Source organism: Chiloscyllium punctatum, chromosome 32 (assembly GCF_047496795.1).
Source record: "Chiloscyllium punctatum isolate Juve2018m chromosome 32, sChiPun1.3, whole genome shotgun sequence".
Taxonomy (NCBI): domain Eukaryota; kingdom Metazoa; phylum Chordata; class Chondrichthyes; order Orectolobiformes; family Hemiscylliidae; genus Chiloscyllium; species Chiloscyllium punctatum.
The window spans coordinates 58,761,165-58,782,288 of record NC_092770.1 but is presented as its reverse complement, the minus strand read 5'-3'; the positions used below and the strand labels follow the sequence as shown (position 1 = coordinate 58,782,288).

At 40.3% G+C, this 21,124-nt stretch overlaps 1 protein-coding gene and 1 pseudogene across 1 annotated transcript in view; both read left to right on the top strand.

The window, feature by feature from the left end:
* The window catches only part of cnot4b (CCR4-NOT transcription complex, subunit 4b), a 169,085-nt gene that overhangs the window by 49,513 nt on the left and 98,448 nt on the right, over positions 1 to 21,124 (top strand). The window contains exons 2-7 of the mRNA XM_072552467.1: positions 3,692 to 3,933; positions 7,027 to 7,224; positions 9,827 to 9,913; positions 13,603 to 13,704; positions 15,794 to 15,919; positions 19,002 to 19,135. Coding sequence (XP_072408568.1) covers positions 3,760 to 3,933; positions 7,027 to 7,224; positions 9,827 to 9,913; positions 13,603 to 13,704; positions 15,794 to 15,919; positions 19,002 to 19,135 — 821 coding nt within the window. The 5' untranslated portion in view covers positions 3,692 to 3,759. The remainder of the gene's footprint in view (positions 1 to 3,691; positions 3,934 to 7,026; positions 7,225 to 9,826; positions 9,914 to 13,602; positions 13,705 to 15,793; positions 15,920 to 19,001; positions 19,136 to 21,124) is intronic.
* LOC140458320 (5S ribosomal RNA) lies at positions 12,229 to 12,337 on the top strand (annotated as a pseudogene).

Here is a 21,124-nt window from a genome sequence, read left to right as displayed (position 1 = left end):
CAGTAGTGCATGTGTGGAATGAGCTGCCAGAGGAAGTGGTGGAGGCTGGGACAATTGCAGCATATAAAAGGCATCGGGATGGGTATATGAATGGAGACAGTCGAGGGGGATATGAGCCAAGCACTGGTAAATGGTACTGGATTAGTTTAGGACATCTGGTTAGCATGGGCAAGTTAGACTGAAGGGTCTGTTTCCTTGTACATGTCTATGACACAAATGGTCCATAAAGTTAGATGAAGGTCTGTGTATATACAGTTAAAATGGCAAAGCGAAAAGCTAAGTGTCTGCATACACAATTCATGAAAGTCGAAATTCCAAGTGCACACAGAAGTAATAGAAAACACTTTGTTAAGCCATCTCAAAGGCTGGCTGAAAGGTATGAAGGATTGTGCCCTGTGTATTGAGAAGCTGTAATCTTAGCCATGATCTGAGTGAATGTTGGAGCTGCCTGCGGCGGGTTTGGGGGTGGTTTCGAGTTATTGACCTGTGCTCCTACTTCATATATTCACCATAGTGTAGCGCCAACCTTAATCTCTCTCCCAACAATAGCCAAAAAATGATAACTGGTGATTTCAGTTTTAATTTAGCAAATGAAAATAAATATAATTTGGCTGCCTTTCCGGCAATAACATATTGATTGTCACCAGCTAGAGGACATCCTAATGACAAGTACAACTTGTTGTGTGCTTGATTTACAGGATAAAGCTATTATAAATATATAGCATGTGTCCAGTTTCTGCTTTAATTTTCCTGAATCCAGATTAAAGGTAGAGTTGCATTCTGTGTGTAGACAATGAGAAATAGCAAATTAAAATGGTCTTGATTAGTTCCCTTCCTGCTATGTCTGTTGAAGCTCAGCAGTGAATTCCTGGCAAAGGAGTCAGGGTTCATCATCCAATTGATCAATTTTGCTCAAGGTTTTGAGGAGGATCTGGGTGTTCAGAATTTGAGTTTCAACACATTTCGTAAATATAATGTTACTGGAACTTGAATTGCCGGCAGTTAATTCCACAGGATCTTTTAAGGTTTGGATTGTCGATAACCTCCTGGTAGGAAATATTGGAATATTGCAGTCTGTCGTCTTGGGTGGTAAGAGAAACAAGTTGCTCTTTCTATTGTTAGACAGTAAGACACAGGAGCATAAATAGGTCATTCAGCCCATCACACCTTCTCTTCCTTCCAATGAAATAATGGCTGATAATCTTTAACTTCACTTTTCTGCCTTATTCCCATAGCCTTTCAGATTAAAAATGTGTCTCAGCCCTAAATACACGTGATGTGGAGGAGCTGGTGTTGAACTGGAGTGGACAAAGTTTTTTAAAAAATCATGCAACACTAGGTTATAGTCCAACAAGTTTATTTGGAAGTCCAAGCTTTTGGAGTGCTCCTGATTTAAAAAAAAACAGATTCATGCCCTCAGAAGGTATTTCTCCTTATCTCTGGTCTAAATAGGTAATCCTTTCAGCTGAGATTATGCCCTCTGGTCCAAGCTTCTTCCACAAGAGGAAATGGCTTCCCCACTTATCAAGCCCCCAGAGACACTCTTTTGGGCATTTCAGTAAGGTCATTTCTCATTATTCTCATGCTCAGTGAGTACAAGCCTAACTTAGTCAACCACTCCTCAAGCAAGTTGATCCATACTGAAACTAGCAAACCTTCTCGGCACTGCCTCCAATGCCAGTATCCCTTTGCTCAGGGAAGGGGACTAAAACTATTAACAGTATTCCAAGAATGGTTTGAATAGTACCTCAAATAGATTGAGCAAAAGTGCCCTCTTTTTAGATTCTATTCCATCAGAAATAAAGGCCAATATTCCAATTCACTTTTCTGTTGCTCTCTAGACATTGATGCTAACTTCTGATTCATGGACAAGACTCCAAAATCTCTGCTGCAGTTTTCTATGGTGTTTCCCCACATAAATTGCATTCAGCTCTGCTGTTCTTTCTTCTATTCTTCCGTCAATTACTGGGTAATTTTTGATAACTAATGCAAATTTATGAACCCTTAGTCAAAAAGGGAGGGAGACAAAAAGTCACTCGAGAGCAGTTAGTTTCATGTCGGTGATTGGAAAAATGTCTACTGTGAAGATTGTAATTGCATATCATTTAGAAATATAATCAATCAGTGAGTATTCGTGCTTGACAAATTTGTTACTATTTGCTGAGAAGATAACAACAAGGGTCAGTAAAGGGGGAACTGTAAACTTTGCTATTTGGATTTCAAAAACTCATTCAATTAGGTACCAACTGTAAGGCTACTGTGTAAGAGCCCATGTTGGCATTGTGGCATAATTCTATATTCCATCTGTCAAGTTTTTGCACACTTGCTTACCTGTCCACAGTATATTCCTTGGTTGACTGCATAAAAATCAGTTCTTGCCTTCCCACCCAATTTTATCAGCTTCAAACTTGGTGGCAGTACACTTCGTTCCATCATCCAAGTTATGATCATACATTGTTAATACTTGTGACTGCAGCTCTGATCCCTGTGGCATTGCACTAGTTAGAGGTTGCTATCCTGAAAATATCATCCTTATTCCATTAGTTAGCTAATCCTTTATCCATGGGCAAATATTTTTATCTTGCAGCACATGCGCTTTCTTTCTCCCTTAAAAGTTAGCGAAAATTCACAAGACGTTTTGAGTTCCACAGTCTGTAACATTCTTAAAAGATGGAGTACTGCATGGTGTTGTCACTAGGCACTTAAGGTGGAATGTTGTCATGTGCCAAAATGTTTACTTGAACAAGGAGGTACTTAACAGTATGATTGCAGATTCTTCCAGTCCAAACTGGGACTGTCTGGAAAGGTACAAATTAGGATAAGGTGCATTGTACGCAGCTCTGTTCAGGTTGTGGTAGTAGCGGGAATTGTCTGGTTTGCTAGATTATGCAAGAAGCATCTTGATTCAAGTGGGATTTTCCCAATAACTTTGACAATTGATTTATTGCTCCAAGCTGTTTCTTTCACTGCCTTAGAGTCTTTCGAGCAAATGGTTTGCGCTGAGCAAGCAAACCATTGCACACATATTGAAATCATGAACTTGATCCTTGAATATTATGACAAAATTATTTGCCCTCAGTAACCATTTGGAATCTTCCCTGGAATCTTGTGGCAATTTTGAGCTTGAGTACTTTTCTCAAATCTTGATGACTTGAGTTCAGTCGTATCATGATGACAGACCTGTCTGAGTTGTCTTGCTTCTTGGATGGCATCCTGAATAAACGGAGAAAGTCAGGACTGTACATGCTGGAGATCAGAGTTGAAAAATGTGTTGCTGGAAAAGCGCAGCAGATCAGGCAACATCCAAGGCGCAGGAGAATTGACATTTTGGCATAAGCCCTTCTTCAGGAATGAGGAAGGTGTGCCAAGCAGGCTAAGATAAAAGGTCGGAAGGAGGGACTTGGGGGAGGGGCGTTGAGAATGCGACAGGTGGAAGGAGATTAAGGTGCGGGTTATAGGTCGGAGAGGGGATGGGGGCGCAGAGGTCAGGAAGATGATTGCAGGTCCTGAGTAAACAGTCTGTTTCCAGTTGGTCATCCTGACAAATTGTTCAATTTCATTGGACAAAATATGCCATAGTACCGAGAAGGTTTGAATGGAATGTGATTTTTTTTTTACATAAAGGTATGCACGTGAGCATGCTCCTACTCTTTACTGTTGTGACTAACATGTCTTTGCTGTCTTTCCACAGACCACAAACAGATTCAGATCTGTGCAGTTTCTTTTGGTGAGAAGTTGAACACCCAGTCAACACTGAAGATGTCTCGTAGCCCTGATACAAAGGAGGACCCTGTTGAATGCCCTCTCTGTATGGAGCCCCTCGAGATAGACGACATCAACTTCTTTCCATGCACCTGTGGCTACCAGATCTGTCGTTTCTGTTGGCACCGTATACGCACAGATGAGAACGGTCTCTGTCCAGCCTGCAGAAAAGTAAGTTGCTTTCCAGAATCTTAGTCAGTTGGTTGTAACCTGATTTGATTTTGACACGTTCAGCGACCTTTCGTATTTTTGTATGGATTTAAAGAACTTTAAAACTATATCCACAGAACAAGTGAAAATGTGAGAACCTCGCTACTTGAGAGTGGAGTTCCAAAAGTGCAGTCCTTGTTGTGTTATAATGACTATCTGCAGTTGTATAAAGTGATATTAAATTGATGTAGAGCAGATTTTGTATTCTGGGACTGAACTCAGTAGTATTCCTACAAGTGAGTTGAAATGCCAGTGTGGTATTTTAAGATGAATTTAGTTTTCATAAATATGAAAATAGAACACTTCTATTCGTAGGAGTGAGTTACCTTGAAGCTACAGAGGTGCCATTTAAGTTGAAACTGGTTCCTTTCGGTAAGAAAATCTGTTAGTTTTACTGAACCTGATCCATACCCAACTCAGGTCTAATTTGAATACGATTGATCCTTAACTGCACTCTCAAACCATTCAGTTGCGCAACCAGATGAACTAGGGATGGGCCAGTAAAAACCACATTTACCAATGAGCTTACACATGGCACTCTGCTTTTTAAGAAGGATGAGAGAATAAAAATGAGGGATTTACAGACCCATTAACCCTACAACTGTAGTGAGGACATTTCTGGAATTTATGATCAAAGATAGGGTAACTGAATGTTAATCAAGGAGAGTCAGTTAGGTCATGTCTCTCAAACGTCATTGAGGTTTTTGAAGAGGTGACTATGATAATGGACAAGGGAATGCCCATTGTTGTCGTTGTTTCTGTTGGACTGCCAAAAGGCGGTTGATCAAGTTCCACACACAGACGGTTAAGTGAGGTAAACGCCCAAGAAATGCAGGCAAATTACTGTCAAGTGTGGAAAACTGGTTGAGTGACAGGATAGTGGGTAGGTATGCAAAATGGTAGGATATGGCCACTGGTGTCCTGCAAAGATCTGTTATGCCCTCAATTATTCACACCATTAAAAAGTTGGATAATGGCATGGAAAATCATATGTCTAAATTTGCTGATAAGAAACTTAAGGGGTATTGTAGACAGTACAAAATTACAAAGGGATAATCAAAAAAATTCCTTGAATGGGCAAAACTTTGGCAGATGGAATTCCAGTGTAAACAAGTGTGAAATTATGCATTTGGGATGTATAAAGGATAGATCAGGGAACTTTCCAGGTGATATGAAGGTAAATACAGTGGATGTCCAAGGACACTTCAGACTTCAGGTACATAGATCATTAAAATGCCACAAACTAGTGAAGGAAATAATCACAAAAGCTAATATAACACTGCCCTTTATGTCTAGAGGACTGGATTATAAGGATACAGGAATTATACTGTAGTTCGACAAAACCCTGGCTAGACCATACTTGGAATTCTTGTGAGCAGATTTGGACGCTACACCTTTTGGAGCAAAATATTAGCCTTAGTGTACAATTTAGGTTTACAAGAATGATAACTCCTGAATTCAAGGTACAAGGAGAGATTACACAGATTTAGCCAAGAATTTTGAAGTTTAAGGGTTGCTCTGATCAAAGTCTTCAAGGTGTTAACAGCAATGAGATTAGAGAAAGAAACTGTTTCCACTAGTTGGATATGCTAGAACTGGAGGGATTGATGAGAGAAAATTGTCAGACTGAATAGTTTGACAATTCGTGCTGGACTGTACAGAGGCGATGTTAGGAAGCACTTGTTCACACAAAGGTTGGTATAGGTTTGAAACTCTTTCACAAATGACAGTTGAAGCTAAATCTGATGTAAATTTTAGTTTGAGATACATTTTTGTTAAGCAAAGGTCTTAAGGGTTTTGGGCCAAAGGCAGGGATATAGTGTTCGACCACAAATGGGATATTTACTATTCAATGAGATAAACAGGCTCAAGTGGTTGAATGGCCTGCTCCTATCCCTATATATGCCAACATGAAAAAGGAATAAAACAAATGCATTACCTGCTGAAGAATAATTAGAATAGTCTCAATATTATGTTAGTGGCAGCAAAGGAAATCTGAGTAACTTATTAATTAAAAATCAAATTTGTAATATGCCCACAAAACAAGGAACCTTCTTTCACAGAAAGAAAATGGTGAAGCCTGGGCCAAGAGTTTGGTGTGGGCTCATGAAGTGACTCCTCATTTCCCCTTAGCATAATATCGCTAATTTTTTTTTTTCCCTCCTGTTTTGAGTATGATTGAGTGCAGCATAGACTCATGTAACTGCCCCATGTCTTTCAGCTGCCCCACTTTAATCCAGTCCATCTGCTGAGGGAAAGTGGTATCAAGCAAAACTTCTCTGCAAACAAATCAACTTTGTTAATCTTGGCAACTGCTCTGCTGCCAAGTGTGTACAAGGTTAAAGGTGTCCTTCAGGCTCTCCATAGGCTTATCATGTGTGCCTCAACTGCTGTGGATTTCAAGCAGCGCAAGCTTGAATCTACTTGGTCCCTGCATCAACAAAATTATATGATGTCATAGGTACCTGCAGAAAGCAAGCAATCCAGTGTACTTCTAACTCATGGTTTTGTATTAACAACCCGAGCATAGAAAAAAAGCATGTGAAAAGCATACCAAACAACTTTCCTGTGAGCAGTTGTTGAATCTAGTACAGGTGGTGAACCTATTCTGTTTGGTGGACGTGTTCTCCTGGATCCCATTGATATTGATTTGGACTTCGTGTGTGTGTACACGCAGGAATAATGAACTGAGAGTGTTGTTTCCACTTTTCTCTTGGTTCCATCTGAAATTATGTTAATTTGACTGTTGATCTTGTCCCTGCAATTTCTAATTTGTCTTGTGGCTAACTTTTGGAGTAATCTAAGCTTCCATTTCGTGGCATTCATATTTCTGACTATCTTAATGAAACAATATCTACCATTTGTAAGTTTTACTTTCTAAAAACTTCCGTCAACAGTTCAGGAAAGTTCAAATTTAAATTTTCATCCACAAAGTTGACAAATAAACCTCTGCCTCATATTTTACTTTGTGTTTTAATGCCATATTGAAAAGAGAATCACTGCTTTCTGCTCTTATCTTAAACTCAATATTGCACTTTCCTTTGGTCAATCCAGCCTTACCCAGAAGACCCTGCAGTCTACAAACCACTTTCTCAAGAAGAGCTACAGAGAATAAAAAATGAGAAAAAACAAAAGCAGAATGAGAGGAAACAGAAAATCTCAGAGAATCGCAAGCATCTGGCCAGTGTACGTGTTGTACAGAAGAACCTAGTCTTCGTGGTAGGTCTATCACAGCGACTAGCAGATCCAGAGGTGAGCAAAAACAAGATTTGTATTTACATTGTATCAATTGTCTTTGTAGGGCATCTCAAAGTGCTTCCACTCAGTATTGCTGTTTAGAAGAGATATTCCTAATTGAAGTGAGATGAATCAATTTATGACTAATAAGGTTTCTTAAACAGCAAAATGACAGTGGTCACTTCGTTGGTTAAGAAATAAATGTTGGGCACAACATGGTGTGAGCTCCCCTTGCCTTGTGTTTTCGGCTGCTTACCTTCACCTGAGTGCGTATGGATCCTTGGTTTAAAATCTCACCAACATCAATTTGACTTTCCCTCAGTACTATACAAGTATCGGCATAGATTATGCTCAGCTCTCCGATCTAGAGCTTGGACCCTCAGCCATCTGACTCAATGGTGAGACCACGCATCATGTGATCCATAGCTGCACATCTTGGCATCATATTATAAGTTACTTATAAATATTATCCTTGCTTTTGAACACTTTTGAAGTGGGCGACACTGTGGTTAGCCCTGCTGCCTCACAGCGCCAGAGTCCCGGGTTCAATTCCCACCTCGGGCAACTGTCTGTGTGGGGTTTGCACGTTCTCCCCATGTCTGTGTGGGTTTTCTCCGGGTGCTCTGGTTTCCTCCCACAGTCCAAAGATGTGCAGGTCAGGTGAATTGGCCATGCTAAATTGCCCGTAGTGTTAGGTAAGGGGTAAATGTAGGGGTATGGGTGGGTTGCGCTTCGGTGGGTCGGTGTGGACGTGTTGGGCCGAAGGGCCTGTTTCCACACTGTAATGTAATCTAATCTAATCTGAACAAACATTTATCTGGCAAATTGTCCTTTTCTTTCACCTTCAATTTTCCCCAACTTCTCTAAATAAATTATTGAGCAATTTCTGAACACTGCCATCAAGCATAGTGACCAATAGTGCATTCTGTTTAGAAATTGAAGTTTTGAATTGCATCAGTGTTTGTGTGTTCCTTTGTAATAGGGCTTAAAGATGCAGCAAATTTTTTTCTACTAAACAAATTGAATGATATTCTTGTCCATGTAGTAGGCAACAGAAATGCTCTGGTTTTATTTAAGCACCAACATGACGCCGTCCAAACTGATATCTTTTTGAAAAGGCTGAAACTTGGTCTCCAGTTTAAATTGAAACCTTCATGATTCATAAATTACCTGCAATCTTGGCTTTATGTATCTCATTCCTATTGTATTGTTTGGGTGCCAGTCAAACCTGTTACTGTACTGAGCATTTTTGGTTAGCCAGGTGTTAGAATCTCAACACAGACATAACTGGTTACTGGGGAGAAAAAAATTCCCACCAAAATGTGCAGAATTGGATCACACAAAATTTGTTTAAAGTCTTTTATGATAACAGAATCAGTATCAACTAAACATTAATTAAAAGACAACTTGTGGGTTATCCCAAGAGAAGATGTTGTCTGTGAACCCCTTAACTGCCACTGTTAGGATTTCTTGCAAGTTCAATAACTTTGCAAAAACAAATTTCAATTTCCAATTAGGAACTAAGAGGATGTTAGGACAAGATTTCAACTTTGAGAATTTTTATTGCATTATAAACTAAAAGCATTATTGAAGAAGCACGTTATACTTTAATTCACAAAACAAAACATGACAATTTTTTCTTTGTGCTTGACTGAAACCTACTTCTCATGTGCATTATTATATTTGATTGAAGAATCAGGCTTGTATGATTTTCTTTTTCTTAACCTTGGACCTTTTAATTTCAGATTTGCATTTCATAATAAGGTTTTATTCCTCAGAAATTCCCTCCTTAAGCAAGCACTAGGTGAACCTTCCAGCATCATTTGAACTCTGCAATTTTGGTCTTTACAGTCTGTCATAGGCTTCCACTTGCATTCCTAAATGATGAACCATGGTCAATCTTCCAGTGTACTTTGAAACAATATTGTTTCATTAACCCTTTCTGAGAATAAAGTAATGGAGTTGCAATAGTAATGCACAATCTGGGAACTCCTTGACAAGTTTCATTTCTTTGAATGGGCTCTGTCCACGCCAGCACTTTTGCTTGGTGGTTAACAAGGGGACAGCCATTTCCTCTCGTCAGCTTTGGTTGTGGATAATCTTTCCCAAATATGTTTGTATGCTGACTCTGTCACACAGCAAGAGTAGCTACCTCGTGATTTATGTCCAGTTGCTGAAAGTTGCATGTTTCTTTCAGAGGATTTTGATGGGCACCTGTCTCCATGGCGACCAGGTAACATGAGTTCTTCCTGCTGCACATTTTCTTGAGGTTACTTTGGCTTCTCCAAACTAGTCATTTTTATCTTGAATTAAAAGTATTTTAAAGTGTATCCGTCTTTTAAGGCTCAATTTGTAACACGAGGATTGCTTGTGTTCATTGTGATAGATCGTAGGTGTTCCTTGTTGTTACCCTCTGATATCAATGACCTGTCCAAAGTGTCTCATTCGTGTTACAAATTATTTTTGTCTCTTCCAAAATACTAAGTTCTGTGCATTGTTTCCATGCTGTACATCTCTGACTCTATAATTTGTTTCTCATTAAACCAGTATTGACTTCAACTTGCAATCAGTCTTTGTAGAGGACTAAAGAATCTTTTTTTTAATCTTTCTTTACCAGGTTTTAAAACGGCCAGAATATTTTGGGAAGTTTGGTAAAATACATAAAGTTGTCATCAACAACAGCACATCATATGCAGGTTCACAGGTATGCTGGCACCAATTACCTGTTCGTGTTTTTCTTTTGTTTTTCTGGGAAGGTGGAGTCTGAGTGTCGATGGGTGTCTTTTGTCTTTTTGTTACAGAAGAGCAAATATGCGTAAGGTGGCAGATGGGAGCTTTGGAAAAAGTAAAAAGAAAGTTGAGAAAAGGACCAAATTCTGTGATGGGGTCAGGGAGAAGGAAATGTAATGAAGTCAATGCACTGTGTAACAGCTTTAATTTGAATCATTCCATAGCACAGTCTCATTTATCAGATCGCAAGTCTAATTTGATATGCAAAGATTGGCGGTCGCCCAAGAAATTTATAGGTTCAAGTGTTCTGTGGTTAATTTCTGCTTTTGTAGTGAGCTTATGTGCAGCAGATGTGGTGGACTATGACAAGTTCAAAGCACGGTGTTTGCCGCCTCAGAGGAAATAAATTTCTTGAGCTAAAACTTTAGCCAAGACACAAATGTGGGTGCTCCTCTACAAATCGTAGGACATGAATGCTTTATGATGTGAGATGATCGCAAAATTGATTGTGTAACAGGTCAAAAGATGTGAGACTGTTGGGATTTGTGACTGGGGTGGGTGGTTTGGAGTTTGAGGAAAGAACTTGTGCAGCTTGTGTATTATACCCACAGTTGATCAGTTACTGCATTAGAGGACTTGAGCTTTTCATGAGCAGGTAAATAATGGAGCAAAGGCAGCTGAACATTGTGTGAAATTATCTGAAGAATTGACAAGGTTGGATATGACTTGATGGTCAGGTCAATGATCTGATACATGTGTTCTTAAATATGTACTGTCCAATTTACCACAAGTATGCATTGTTGGATTTCAATTCACACTTTGGTTCAAAAATCTCTTGATCTGAATTTAATCAAAAATTCTTAATCTGAGAGTCATTCTAATGTTTTTTTTTCCACTCTTATTACCTAATTTAATTCAGTTATAGTAAATGAAGCTCTTAATCTGGAGGCTTGTGATCTTAGATTTGAAAGCAAGTGAGTTGACAGAAATCTTAAATGAAAGCATGAAGCAATATATCTTTGTGTAACACGTGAGACAGTTCGTTGCATTTGCCATGAAGAGATTTGCAATGTTCTTTGCTAGTGTACATGAAGTTACAGGAAAATTATGGCGTTGTTTTGCAAGAATCCTGGTACATGGTGAAACTGCAAGGCTAAGAGATGATGCTTAGATCTGTTGTGGGTGATGCATTGGAGAGAGCTCTGGAATTAAAACTCTGAAATAAAGATTCATCAGTGTTTGAGTGACTTCCATCTCAGTTATAGATCCATTCATTGTTGATGCAGGAGTGGCAGGTGAGGCAATGCAGTATCCTTCAGCAGCAGTATCAACTTCTGTGAAAGATGCCAAGTCTCTGATCGGTACGGCTCCTGAGACAATAGCAGTCATTGAGAGCTGAGTGAGCAAAATTTCAAGCTGCTCGGATTAACAGGACAGCTGGTACAAAGTAGGCTCAGGGAAAGGAAGCAAGTGGAAACAAGGGCTGCCAGAGATAGTAGTGGAAGTGAGTACAGTTTTGTCATTTAAACATTTAGACAAATACATGGGTGAGAGGGATATGGGACGATATGGACAAAATAGGACTACTTTACATTGTGAAAACTGGGCGGCATGGGCAAGTTGGGCTGAAGGGCCTGTTTCCACGTTGTATGACTGGTTATTTTCCGGACTGGAGGGAAATGTGAAGTGGTGGATGCAAGTTGGTATTATAGCTGCTTGAGAAAAAGCAAAAAATGATTGCATTTTCACAACGTTTTCAGATAGGTGGTTGTTGAGTGAAAAGAATTCACTGTTGAACTGTTGGAAACACAGTAGTGACATGGCATGGAGCAAACTACCTCCAGTGGCAGTGTTATGATGAGTGGTTAATCTGTCAGTAACATGTCAACTTGGCTCTATGTTGGCTCGGACACACATGCAACTCCCTTGTCCTTCTCCAAGATAGTGCTGTGGGATTTTTTTTCCCATCCGCCCGAGCAGGCTGATGAGCACTCAGTTGAATATCATGCATATCGGTTTGGGCCTCTGACAGCCTAATGCTCCATCAACATTGCATTTGAATATTGATTTTTCTGCTCAGGTCCTAGAGAAGGATTTGAACCTAGAACTTAACAGTTCAGATAATTGGTACTCACTGAGCTTCTTTAGATACGATACCAAAATTACTGACATGGATTTGGGAAATGTAGTGACAAGTGGTTTCTTCCAAAAAAAATGGAATGCGAAATGCTTCAGGAAGTTCTAGACTACCAAAACGAACAAATAAAATTTAATGCCAACAATTTTACTGCCTACTGCCATACTAGTCTGAAAACACCTGATCTTGAAAACTAAACAGACTCTGGCCTGGTTAGTAATTGGATGGGAGACCACCTGGGAACACCAGGTGCAGTAGGTTTAAAAGGGCAGCCTGGTGGCTCAGTGGTTAGCACTGCTGTCTCTCAGCGCCAGGGACCCAAGTTCGAATCCAGCCGTGAGTGACTCTGTGTGGTGTTTACACGTTCTCTGTGTCTGTGTGGGTTTCCTCCGGGTGCTGCGGTTTCCTCCCACAGTCCAAAGATGTGCAGGTCAGGTGAATTGGCCATGCTCAATTGCCCATAATGTCGAGGGATGTGTAGGTTAAGTACATTAGTCAGGAGTAAATGTCAAGTAATTGGATAGGGGAATTCGCCTGGGTGGGTTACACTTTGGAGGGTTGGTGTGGACATGCCAAAAGGCCCGTTTCCACACTGGAGGAATTCTAATTCTAATGTGTAAATGATGTATTTGGGTTGGAAAGATTAGGAGGGACATTGTCAAATAGTTCAATGTTAAAAGTGATTCAGCGAAACAGATCTCAAAATGTGTTATATTGAAACATGGCTGAACAAGCTGTGCAGTTTGGACTGGTTAGTTCTCCAGTCGAGAATGTGGTGCTGAAAAAGCACAGCAAGTCGGGCAGCATTTGAGGAGCAGGAGCATCGACGTCTCTGGCATAAACCCGAAATGTCAATTTTTCTCGCATGCTGCCTGAACCTGCTGTGCTTTTCCAGCACCACACTCAACTCTAATCTTCAGTATCTGCAGTCCTCACTTTCTCCTGTTTAGTTTTACATTCTATTAATAACTAAGGAAATTACACTAATCTTTTTAAAAGACTGAGTTAGACTTCAGCTGAATTAGTGTTCAATCTGGGCACCACACTTGAGGATGTTAACATCTCAGATTTGTAACAGCATCAGAATACTAGCATTTGGACGTTGTTCAGAGTTTTTCAGAATAATGAATGGTTTTGATGCAGGAAATGAGAAACCATTGAATTTCAGGAGGAGCAGCCACTACAGGGAACAAATTCAGAGTGATTACTGAATGAACCAGAGATTAGAGAATTGTTTTATGCAGTTATTTGTCTGGATTGGGCTGCTTAAATGAGAGGTAAAAACAATTTCATTTGTAACTTCCTGGAAAATTAAACGCATCCTTTGGAAGAGACATTTATGGGCTAAGGCTAAAAAGCAGGTGAGAGTGGGAATCATTGAATAAAGCTACCCAAGAACAAAGCCAAATTCAGTGGGCTAATGCCTTGTTTTGGTTTTATTCTTATCTATTTAACTTTATTGATGGATGTTATCAAGCAAGATTCCTTATTGTGTGTCAAAGCTAACTACAATGTTCCTCTCCTAGGGTCCCAGTGCTAGTGCTTATGTAACCTACATACGGTCTGAAGACGCACTAAGAGCAATACAGTGTGTAAATAATGTTGTAGTGGATGGCAGGACGTACAGTGTGTAAATAATGTTGTAGTGGATGGCAGGACGCTTAAGGTAAATAATTTTCTTGTCTCTCAGCTGGCTCCACTTCCATTACTCCACAGCTTGGTTTTTTTTTCCTCTTGTCTTCAAGTTTCCTTGTGAGTTCTAAAGCATCAGTGGCTGGAGGACTTTTCACATAGTAATTTGAAACGTAATTGGAAATAGATCTGAGAAGTGAAAGTGAATTACAACCAAGGTGGTGCAAGATGAAACCTTCATCCTTAAATAACATGTCTCTTTCCTCCCCTCGTCAAAGAAATGTCATGAACCCGCAATGATGTCAGTAGAATCTGCTTTCAGTTTCTGTTTACGTGGTGATTTTCATTGTTGAGAACTTTAGGAAGTTAAAACAGAGCAATACTGCCAGATGAAATCCTGTAAATAGAAGCAAGTTGCAGTGTCGTTGGTTGCTTGAATCTACAATGCATATGTTCTGACAAATGTGAGCACCATTAGATTGCAGCATCCTTTGAAAGTATCCAATACAATTGGCAAATCTAGCACGATTGAAGGAGGGAGTCCATCCGTTGTTAGCTGAATGAAGTGCTTAGCAATTGCTGGGCAATTAGTTTCACACCCTACCTTTTCCCTCTAGATCGCCTGCCAATTTTTACCTTGCAAATAGTTAGCCAGCTCCTTGCTGAAAAAGGCTATTAAATCTGTTTCCATCATTCAGTAAGCCAAGCAGTCCAGATTTTGACTTGAGAGGATGGGCCTTTGGTTAAATGCTTCAAGTTAAGTTCCCACTGACTTGAGTGACTGGCAAGTAGTTGTCAGTTTGCTTCCAAGTAATGGATTTGAAGCATTGTGAAGCACTCTGAACTTGTAAGGTCAACTTGATGAGAAATGCATCAGGTATCTGAGTGAACGAGTTAGTTGCACAGATCATGGTTGAATTGTCCTCTTCAGTCTGTTTGAGAATAATCAGAAGTTGATGTTTTTCGAACATGTTTAGTAAAATCTGGTTCACTTCGCAAACAATTTTCCTTTCAGCTTTGTCTCAGTCCCTTGGCTGTTTACTTCAGAAAACCTGACCAAAAGGACGAACGGTGTTTTGTTAGGACATCTCTGCACCCAAATAACCAGTGAATCTGGTTGACTTATTTCAGATGGGAATTGTGGGGCAGTTGAACTTATTTGATTTGCCCCTCTTGACGAGCTCTGACCCCACAGTATTAGTCCTGAGCTACTTGTTTTTATCAGACAAAAAGCAATACTGGAAACTGAATATTGCTTAGCAAGGACAGTTTTTGTTTCTTTGAAGCTTTTTGTCTTGTACTCTGGACGCTCTCTAGCCTTACAACATGGAATTAGAACACCATTTACACTGTATGAGAGCAGAGTTCTCATTGACAGACTCCTGATTGATAGTGGCGTTGCCACAGAGAAAGCACTAGTTAATAATGACTCTTGATTAACTGCCAGGTTTTGTGTAAATCTTAAAACTGGTGCATTGACTATGGTCAAGTCATTGCCCTATGAAATGAATCAGAATAGCTGTCATCTCCTTTATGTTGAGGGAGGTGCCATGTATACACTTTTCTTCTGCCAGGAAGAGGACCGTCTGTCACTTATAATACTCGCAAGTGCATCACGTTGCAAGCCTACCGACTAAATTAGTTGTCATCATTATGCTTCTCAGACATAAGATTACTTCGCAAATGTTGTCTGATCTCTGAATCACATTTAATGTCAGACACTGTTGAGTCTACTTTACAACCAATTGGAACCAATGTTTTGTGTAAATATTTTCCCTTTTGTTTTTTTTTCAAATTATTCAGAGGAATGCAAAATGACAAGCTTTGAAATGTTTTTCTCAGCAATGCCATTTGGTAAAGAACTTGAGCAATCAATATTGGAAATCCATGTCTCCCTGTCAAGTGGGTGTAAACAGAGGTTACTGATGATTCAGGTGTTGAGCTACTTAATGCGATGCTGCAGGATGTTATTACCTGAGAAGTCTTTGTATTGGCAATATTGCAACTGGGTCAGAATCCTTATAGTATCCACATATGTTATTGTCAACACTGCATTTTTCTCTCTCTTTTTCTCTCTCTCTCAAGGCATCTTTAGGTACCACGAAGTATTGCAGTTATTTCCTAAAGAACATGCAGTGTCCTAAACCGGATTGTATGTATTTGCATGAGCTAGGGGATGAAGCAGCCAGTTTCACAAAAGAAGAAATGCAGGTAAATTCAACAGCCTTCAGGAAAAGCAAAGAAAACAAAAAGCTTGATCCAAACTGAAGTAATTGAAACCAGTTTGCCTGCCTGGGCTTCAAATAGTTTTTGTTATAAAATTCTCGATAATTGTGTTGATTACTTAGAGTAGTGACTGCATATCTATCTATGTACTTTAAACAGCTGTAAAGTTGCACAGCTTTCAATTTAGAATGAAATTAATCTGAAGCCATGGAAAGACTAAATTTTCAAATGCTCCAACGCGAGAGATGTCAGCCTTCACCACAGGTTTCTCCATCAGTTGATTTGCTCATGTTATTTCTATTAAGTTGTCTTTTTCTGTGGCGATGCTGCTTTTTCCTTGTAGATTATTGATGCTGCATTTCAGAAATGGCTGTGAATTGTCACCTTCCCTTCTGAAATAGATTCACTTTTATGTGCTTTATTCTGGAAGTGCAGGAAACGAAACCCTCTTATGTAATTGAAGCCTGTTTGATCCAGTTTGTGATCTCCACAAGTTCTTGCTTTGGAGCATCTTTTTGAACCAGCCTTCAGTTCCAAATGGGAGAGCATCAGACAATTACTTGTTTTTATCCCCCTCCAAGCAATAGTAGAGGGATTGAAGGACTCAAAAGGCAGCTGCGTGAGCTTCCTTTCCCTGGTTATACAAGAGTGCCCTCAAGTGGTCATCTTTTCATTGGCCTTTCTCTCATTGCTTCAGAAACTAGGGATAAAAGACAGAAATTATTGCATTGAGCAACTACTTTGGGGTTTGCATGAGAATATTTGAACTAGCCTTCTATGTTTGAGTTATGACAACATTACTGAGTGTGCTATCATGATTCAGTGTGAAAGGAAAATTTCAGATCAACTGTTACTTGAATCACAGAATTGTTTCAGCTCAGAAACCATTCGGCTCATCATTGGCTCTCTGAGTAGTTCATGGAATTTCTTTCTCCTGCCTTGTCCCCATAATCTTCCTCTTCTGTGAACAGTCTAATCCTCATTGGAAAACCTTTTATTGAACTTGCCTCTGCTGCATTTTTGCCAGTACATTGCATACAATGTGACAACTCCCTCTGTGCAGAAGATTTTGGCTAAAATTCACCATTATTTTCGATCTCTGCCCTTTTTTTGTTTTCGATCCTTTCATCAGTCAGAGCATTTATCCCCACCCACTTTGACTAACTCACCAATGACTCTGAAGCACAACTCCTCTCACCCTTTTCCCCTCGGAAAATTTGCCGAACATCTCCACTTTCTTCTAACTGGTTCCCCATCCTAAAACCATTCCCATCAATCTTGTTAGCATTGCATTGTTGGGCAATCCTGTTTCCTGCTAGCTTTGACTTCAGTTAATTTCACCCACATAGATCCTTACCTTATTGGGATGGTTATTGCCCAGTTTGCTGTTCTTGGTCTGGATTTCCTTTTTAGTCTAAACTTTAAAAGTTATCACTCTGGTACTTAAATCATTCAGTTAATCCCATTCCCAAATAAGCAAGTTTGACAGAATTTCCTTTCTTCTATTGAAAAGGTATCGCTGCAAAACGTTTTGCTGACCACTATCTCTGATGCCTTGCCCATCTCTGCCCTTTGGTACCAGTATCCCAGTCTAGATTGCAGTTACCCATTTTAACTGCTGTATAATTTTTGCATCTTGCTGTAATTGTATAATTAAAGCTATTTTTATGTGTTTGTTATATGTCGACTTGTGTTCTTCAGGAAACGGGAAATTGATAGATTTGTTTCTCCAAGTTAGCAGATGTTTTGTTCACAATTAAAGTGAACTGAATGTGGGCAGCCTTGTCGAAGGGCGCATAAAGATTTGAGCTTAAAGTGGAGGTGCTTTCTTATTGCCTTTTTTGTTTGGTTGCATTAATCACTTTCTATGCTATACAGCATTACCACCTAACATTGCATTAAGCCAGTGACCCAGCCACCAACACCACATCCCATGAATGAATTTTTTTAAAAAAGTCCTTGATGCTAATGCACTTTGCATTCAGATCTTTGTCGTCTTGTCCATGCCAACTTGAAGTTGAGGCACTTGGGAGTGTTAAACAGAAATTAGGACCAATAATGCTCTGATATCAGGGCTCTTGAAGGATACAGGATAATATGATGAGATCTTCCAGTGAAGAGGCTGACTGAAGGAAGCAGCACTGAATCCCACGGTCTGTCAGGCTTGACAGTCACAAAACAGAAAATCTCTTCCTTTGCTGGTCTAACAGAATCGAGCATCTTAATGTTACTATGTTGACTAAATCAGGCAATTGCAAGATAAAGAGCTAACTTGGATTGTGGCTTTAGATCATGAAGCAGGGTATGTTCTTGGTAGTGTATAAGTGGCAGTGCATTGTCTTATATTGGGTGGACCAAGAATAGGTTCCTAAACATAATGAGCATGCTTCAAGCCATTGGTACACTGGATGAAACATAGTAAAACTGAAATGCATCAGTCTCTACTTCAAATATGTGTGACATTTATTACAAAATACATCAAGTTAAGTCCCATTTAGTTCGAGTGTAATGAAGATTCTTGCAGCATAATTTGGGTAGGTGAGGAAGAATCAAACTAGTGCTGCACAAGTTATCTTTTGGAGATGATCTTATTCTGAGAAAAAAGCAAAAGCATTGGGTGGCACGGTGGCTCAGTGGTTAGCAGTGCTGCCTCACAGCACCAGGGATCTGAGTTCAATTCCCACCTCTAGCAACTGTCTGTATGGAGTTTGCACATGCTCGCCATGTCTGCGTAGGTTTCCCCCCACAGTCCAAAGATGTGCAAGTTAGGTAAATTGGCCATGCTAACTTGCCTGTAGCCTTAGGTGTAGGGGAATGGGTCTAGGTGGGTTGCTCTTCAGAGGGTCGGTGTGGACTTGTTGGGCCAAAGGGCCTGTTTCCCCACTGTAAGTAATCTAATCTATTCCCTCTCAAATAGTAGTAATTTGGTGAAGCACTAAAATAAAGACATCTTGCTTGGATTTCATGGTTTAAAATAGAATTCCTGAAGCTGTTTGCCATTTGATATTCAATGCCCCATTCACTGGTCTTGTGTCCATTATTCTTTCCTGCTGATCTCTTTCCACAGGCAGGCAAACATCAAGAGTATGAACAGAAGCTGCTTCAGGAACTTTATAAATTGAACCCCAACTTTTTGCACCAGTCATCCAGCACAGTCGACAAAAATAAGAATAAATTGGCTACACAGCAGAGGTATGATGCGTAAGTACAGCCCTGACCTGATGCCCTGGCCTGCATTTCTTTAATCTTCTGTTTGCTTCAACATTTCATTCTCGAATTTTTTTATTTCTGCTGTGAGCTTTCTCGTCAAACGTGGTCTTCTACACAGCTCAAACTAGTCATTCATAACCTGAATTTACACTCAAAATGCCTTGCAAGTTCAAAACGCTGTGTCTTCCTCTTGTCTCCACTCACAGAATTTTGGTATACTCTTAATACTGGTCAGTTTACAACAGTCCACCCATTGTTTTGAGATATGTGAAAGAGGAATGAGTTGCAGTGGGGACTGTATTCTGTGTTGCAGTGCTCTGTGCTGAAATGTTCAGATTCTAGAAACTGGATTCTTTTGCATTGCATGTCCTACTTTATTTTCCCCTCCTTCACCTCAGGTGAATTATTACGCAGAGGCTTCGCTCACAGCCTGAACCATTTCATCTCTGGATTGTAAAGGTTGTCATGGTTTGTAATTGCCACAGTTGGGAGCAGCCAAACCCAGAGGTTCACAAATTTTGTGATCGAAAGCATTGATTCTAAATGGTGAGACTGTCCACCCAGCTTCAACATTAGCTCTGAGTGAAATATATCAAGAAGGCCAAACTTTCAAACCAAGTGCATGACTTTGTCAAATCTGTGCTCCAATTATGTCATGCTATCATATTTATTATTGTGGCTCTGTGGGCTACCTTGGCACATGTAATATTGTTGAAGCTGCTGTACGGTTTATACCTGAACTGGAGCGGTACCATCACCTTGGGTGGGAGATTCACTAGAGCATTTCAGGAAGCAGAGCTCCGGATCAGATGATGGGGTAGCTGGTCAACAGGAAGATATAGCTTGCAGAGAGACCAAGCTGTGGCGAAGGTGTTCCTCTGTGAGGAAGGATAGACGGTTGGTAGGGCAAAGTTGCAGTCAGTGTGATGGTTTGAAGTGTGTCTATTTTAATGCAAGCGGTGTCAGGAATAAGAGTGATGAACTTAGTGTGTGGATCAGTGCTTGGAGCTATGGTGTTGTAGCTATTATGGAGACTTGGATAGTAAAGGGGCAGGAATGATCAAATGTTCTGGCGTTTCGATGTTTCAAGAGGAATAGAGTGGGAGGTAAAGATAGTGGGGCAGTGGTATTGCTAATCAGGGATAGTTTCACAGCTTCAGAAAAGGAGGGTTGTCAAGGAGGGTTTATCCACTAGTCAACATGGGTGGAAGACAAACAGGAAAGCAACAAGAATTTTATTGAGTTTTCTATCGATTCCAAACCCCCCCCCCAATGTACGTGTGCACGTACATGCACACACACATGCAGATAGTTTGCTTGGAGCAAATTTTTGTCAGATATGTCCAGCAAAGATTCCTGACTCTGTGTTGATAGGCTGACGAGAGGGGAGGCCGAATTGGATTTGGTGCTTCGCCGGCCCAAGTGTCAGATCTCTCGGTAGGAGAGCATTTCGATGACCATGATCGCAACTCCCCAACCTTTCTTCTTGGAGAGGGACAGGAGCAGATGGTATTGGAGGGGGTATTACAATGCTATTAGGCAGGAACTGTGGACCATAAATTGGGAACAGGTATTCTCGGTGAAGTGCTGAACAGGAATGTGGAGGTTGTTTAGGGAGCACTTGCTGCGAGTGCTAGATAAGTTTGTCCCACTGAGGCAAGGAAGGGGTGGTTGGGTGAAGGAACCTTGGATGACAAGAGATGTAGGTATGTTCTCCAAGTTGGGAAGTTGATTTGCAGACGTTTCGTCCACTGTCTAGGTGACATCTTCAGTGCTTTGGAACCCCCTGTGAAGTGCTGCTGTACCATGTCTTTGGGAATTTATTTGGTTCCGTTCATTCTGGTTCCAGTGGTTCGTTGTCGTGGCCGGTAATTTGGGTCGCGGTCTATCGTGCTTGTTGAGAGAGTTTGTGGATGAGTGCCATGCTTTGAGAAATTCTCTGGCTGTCCTCTGTTTGGCTTGACCTGTGATTGTTGTGTT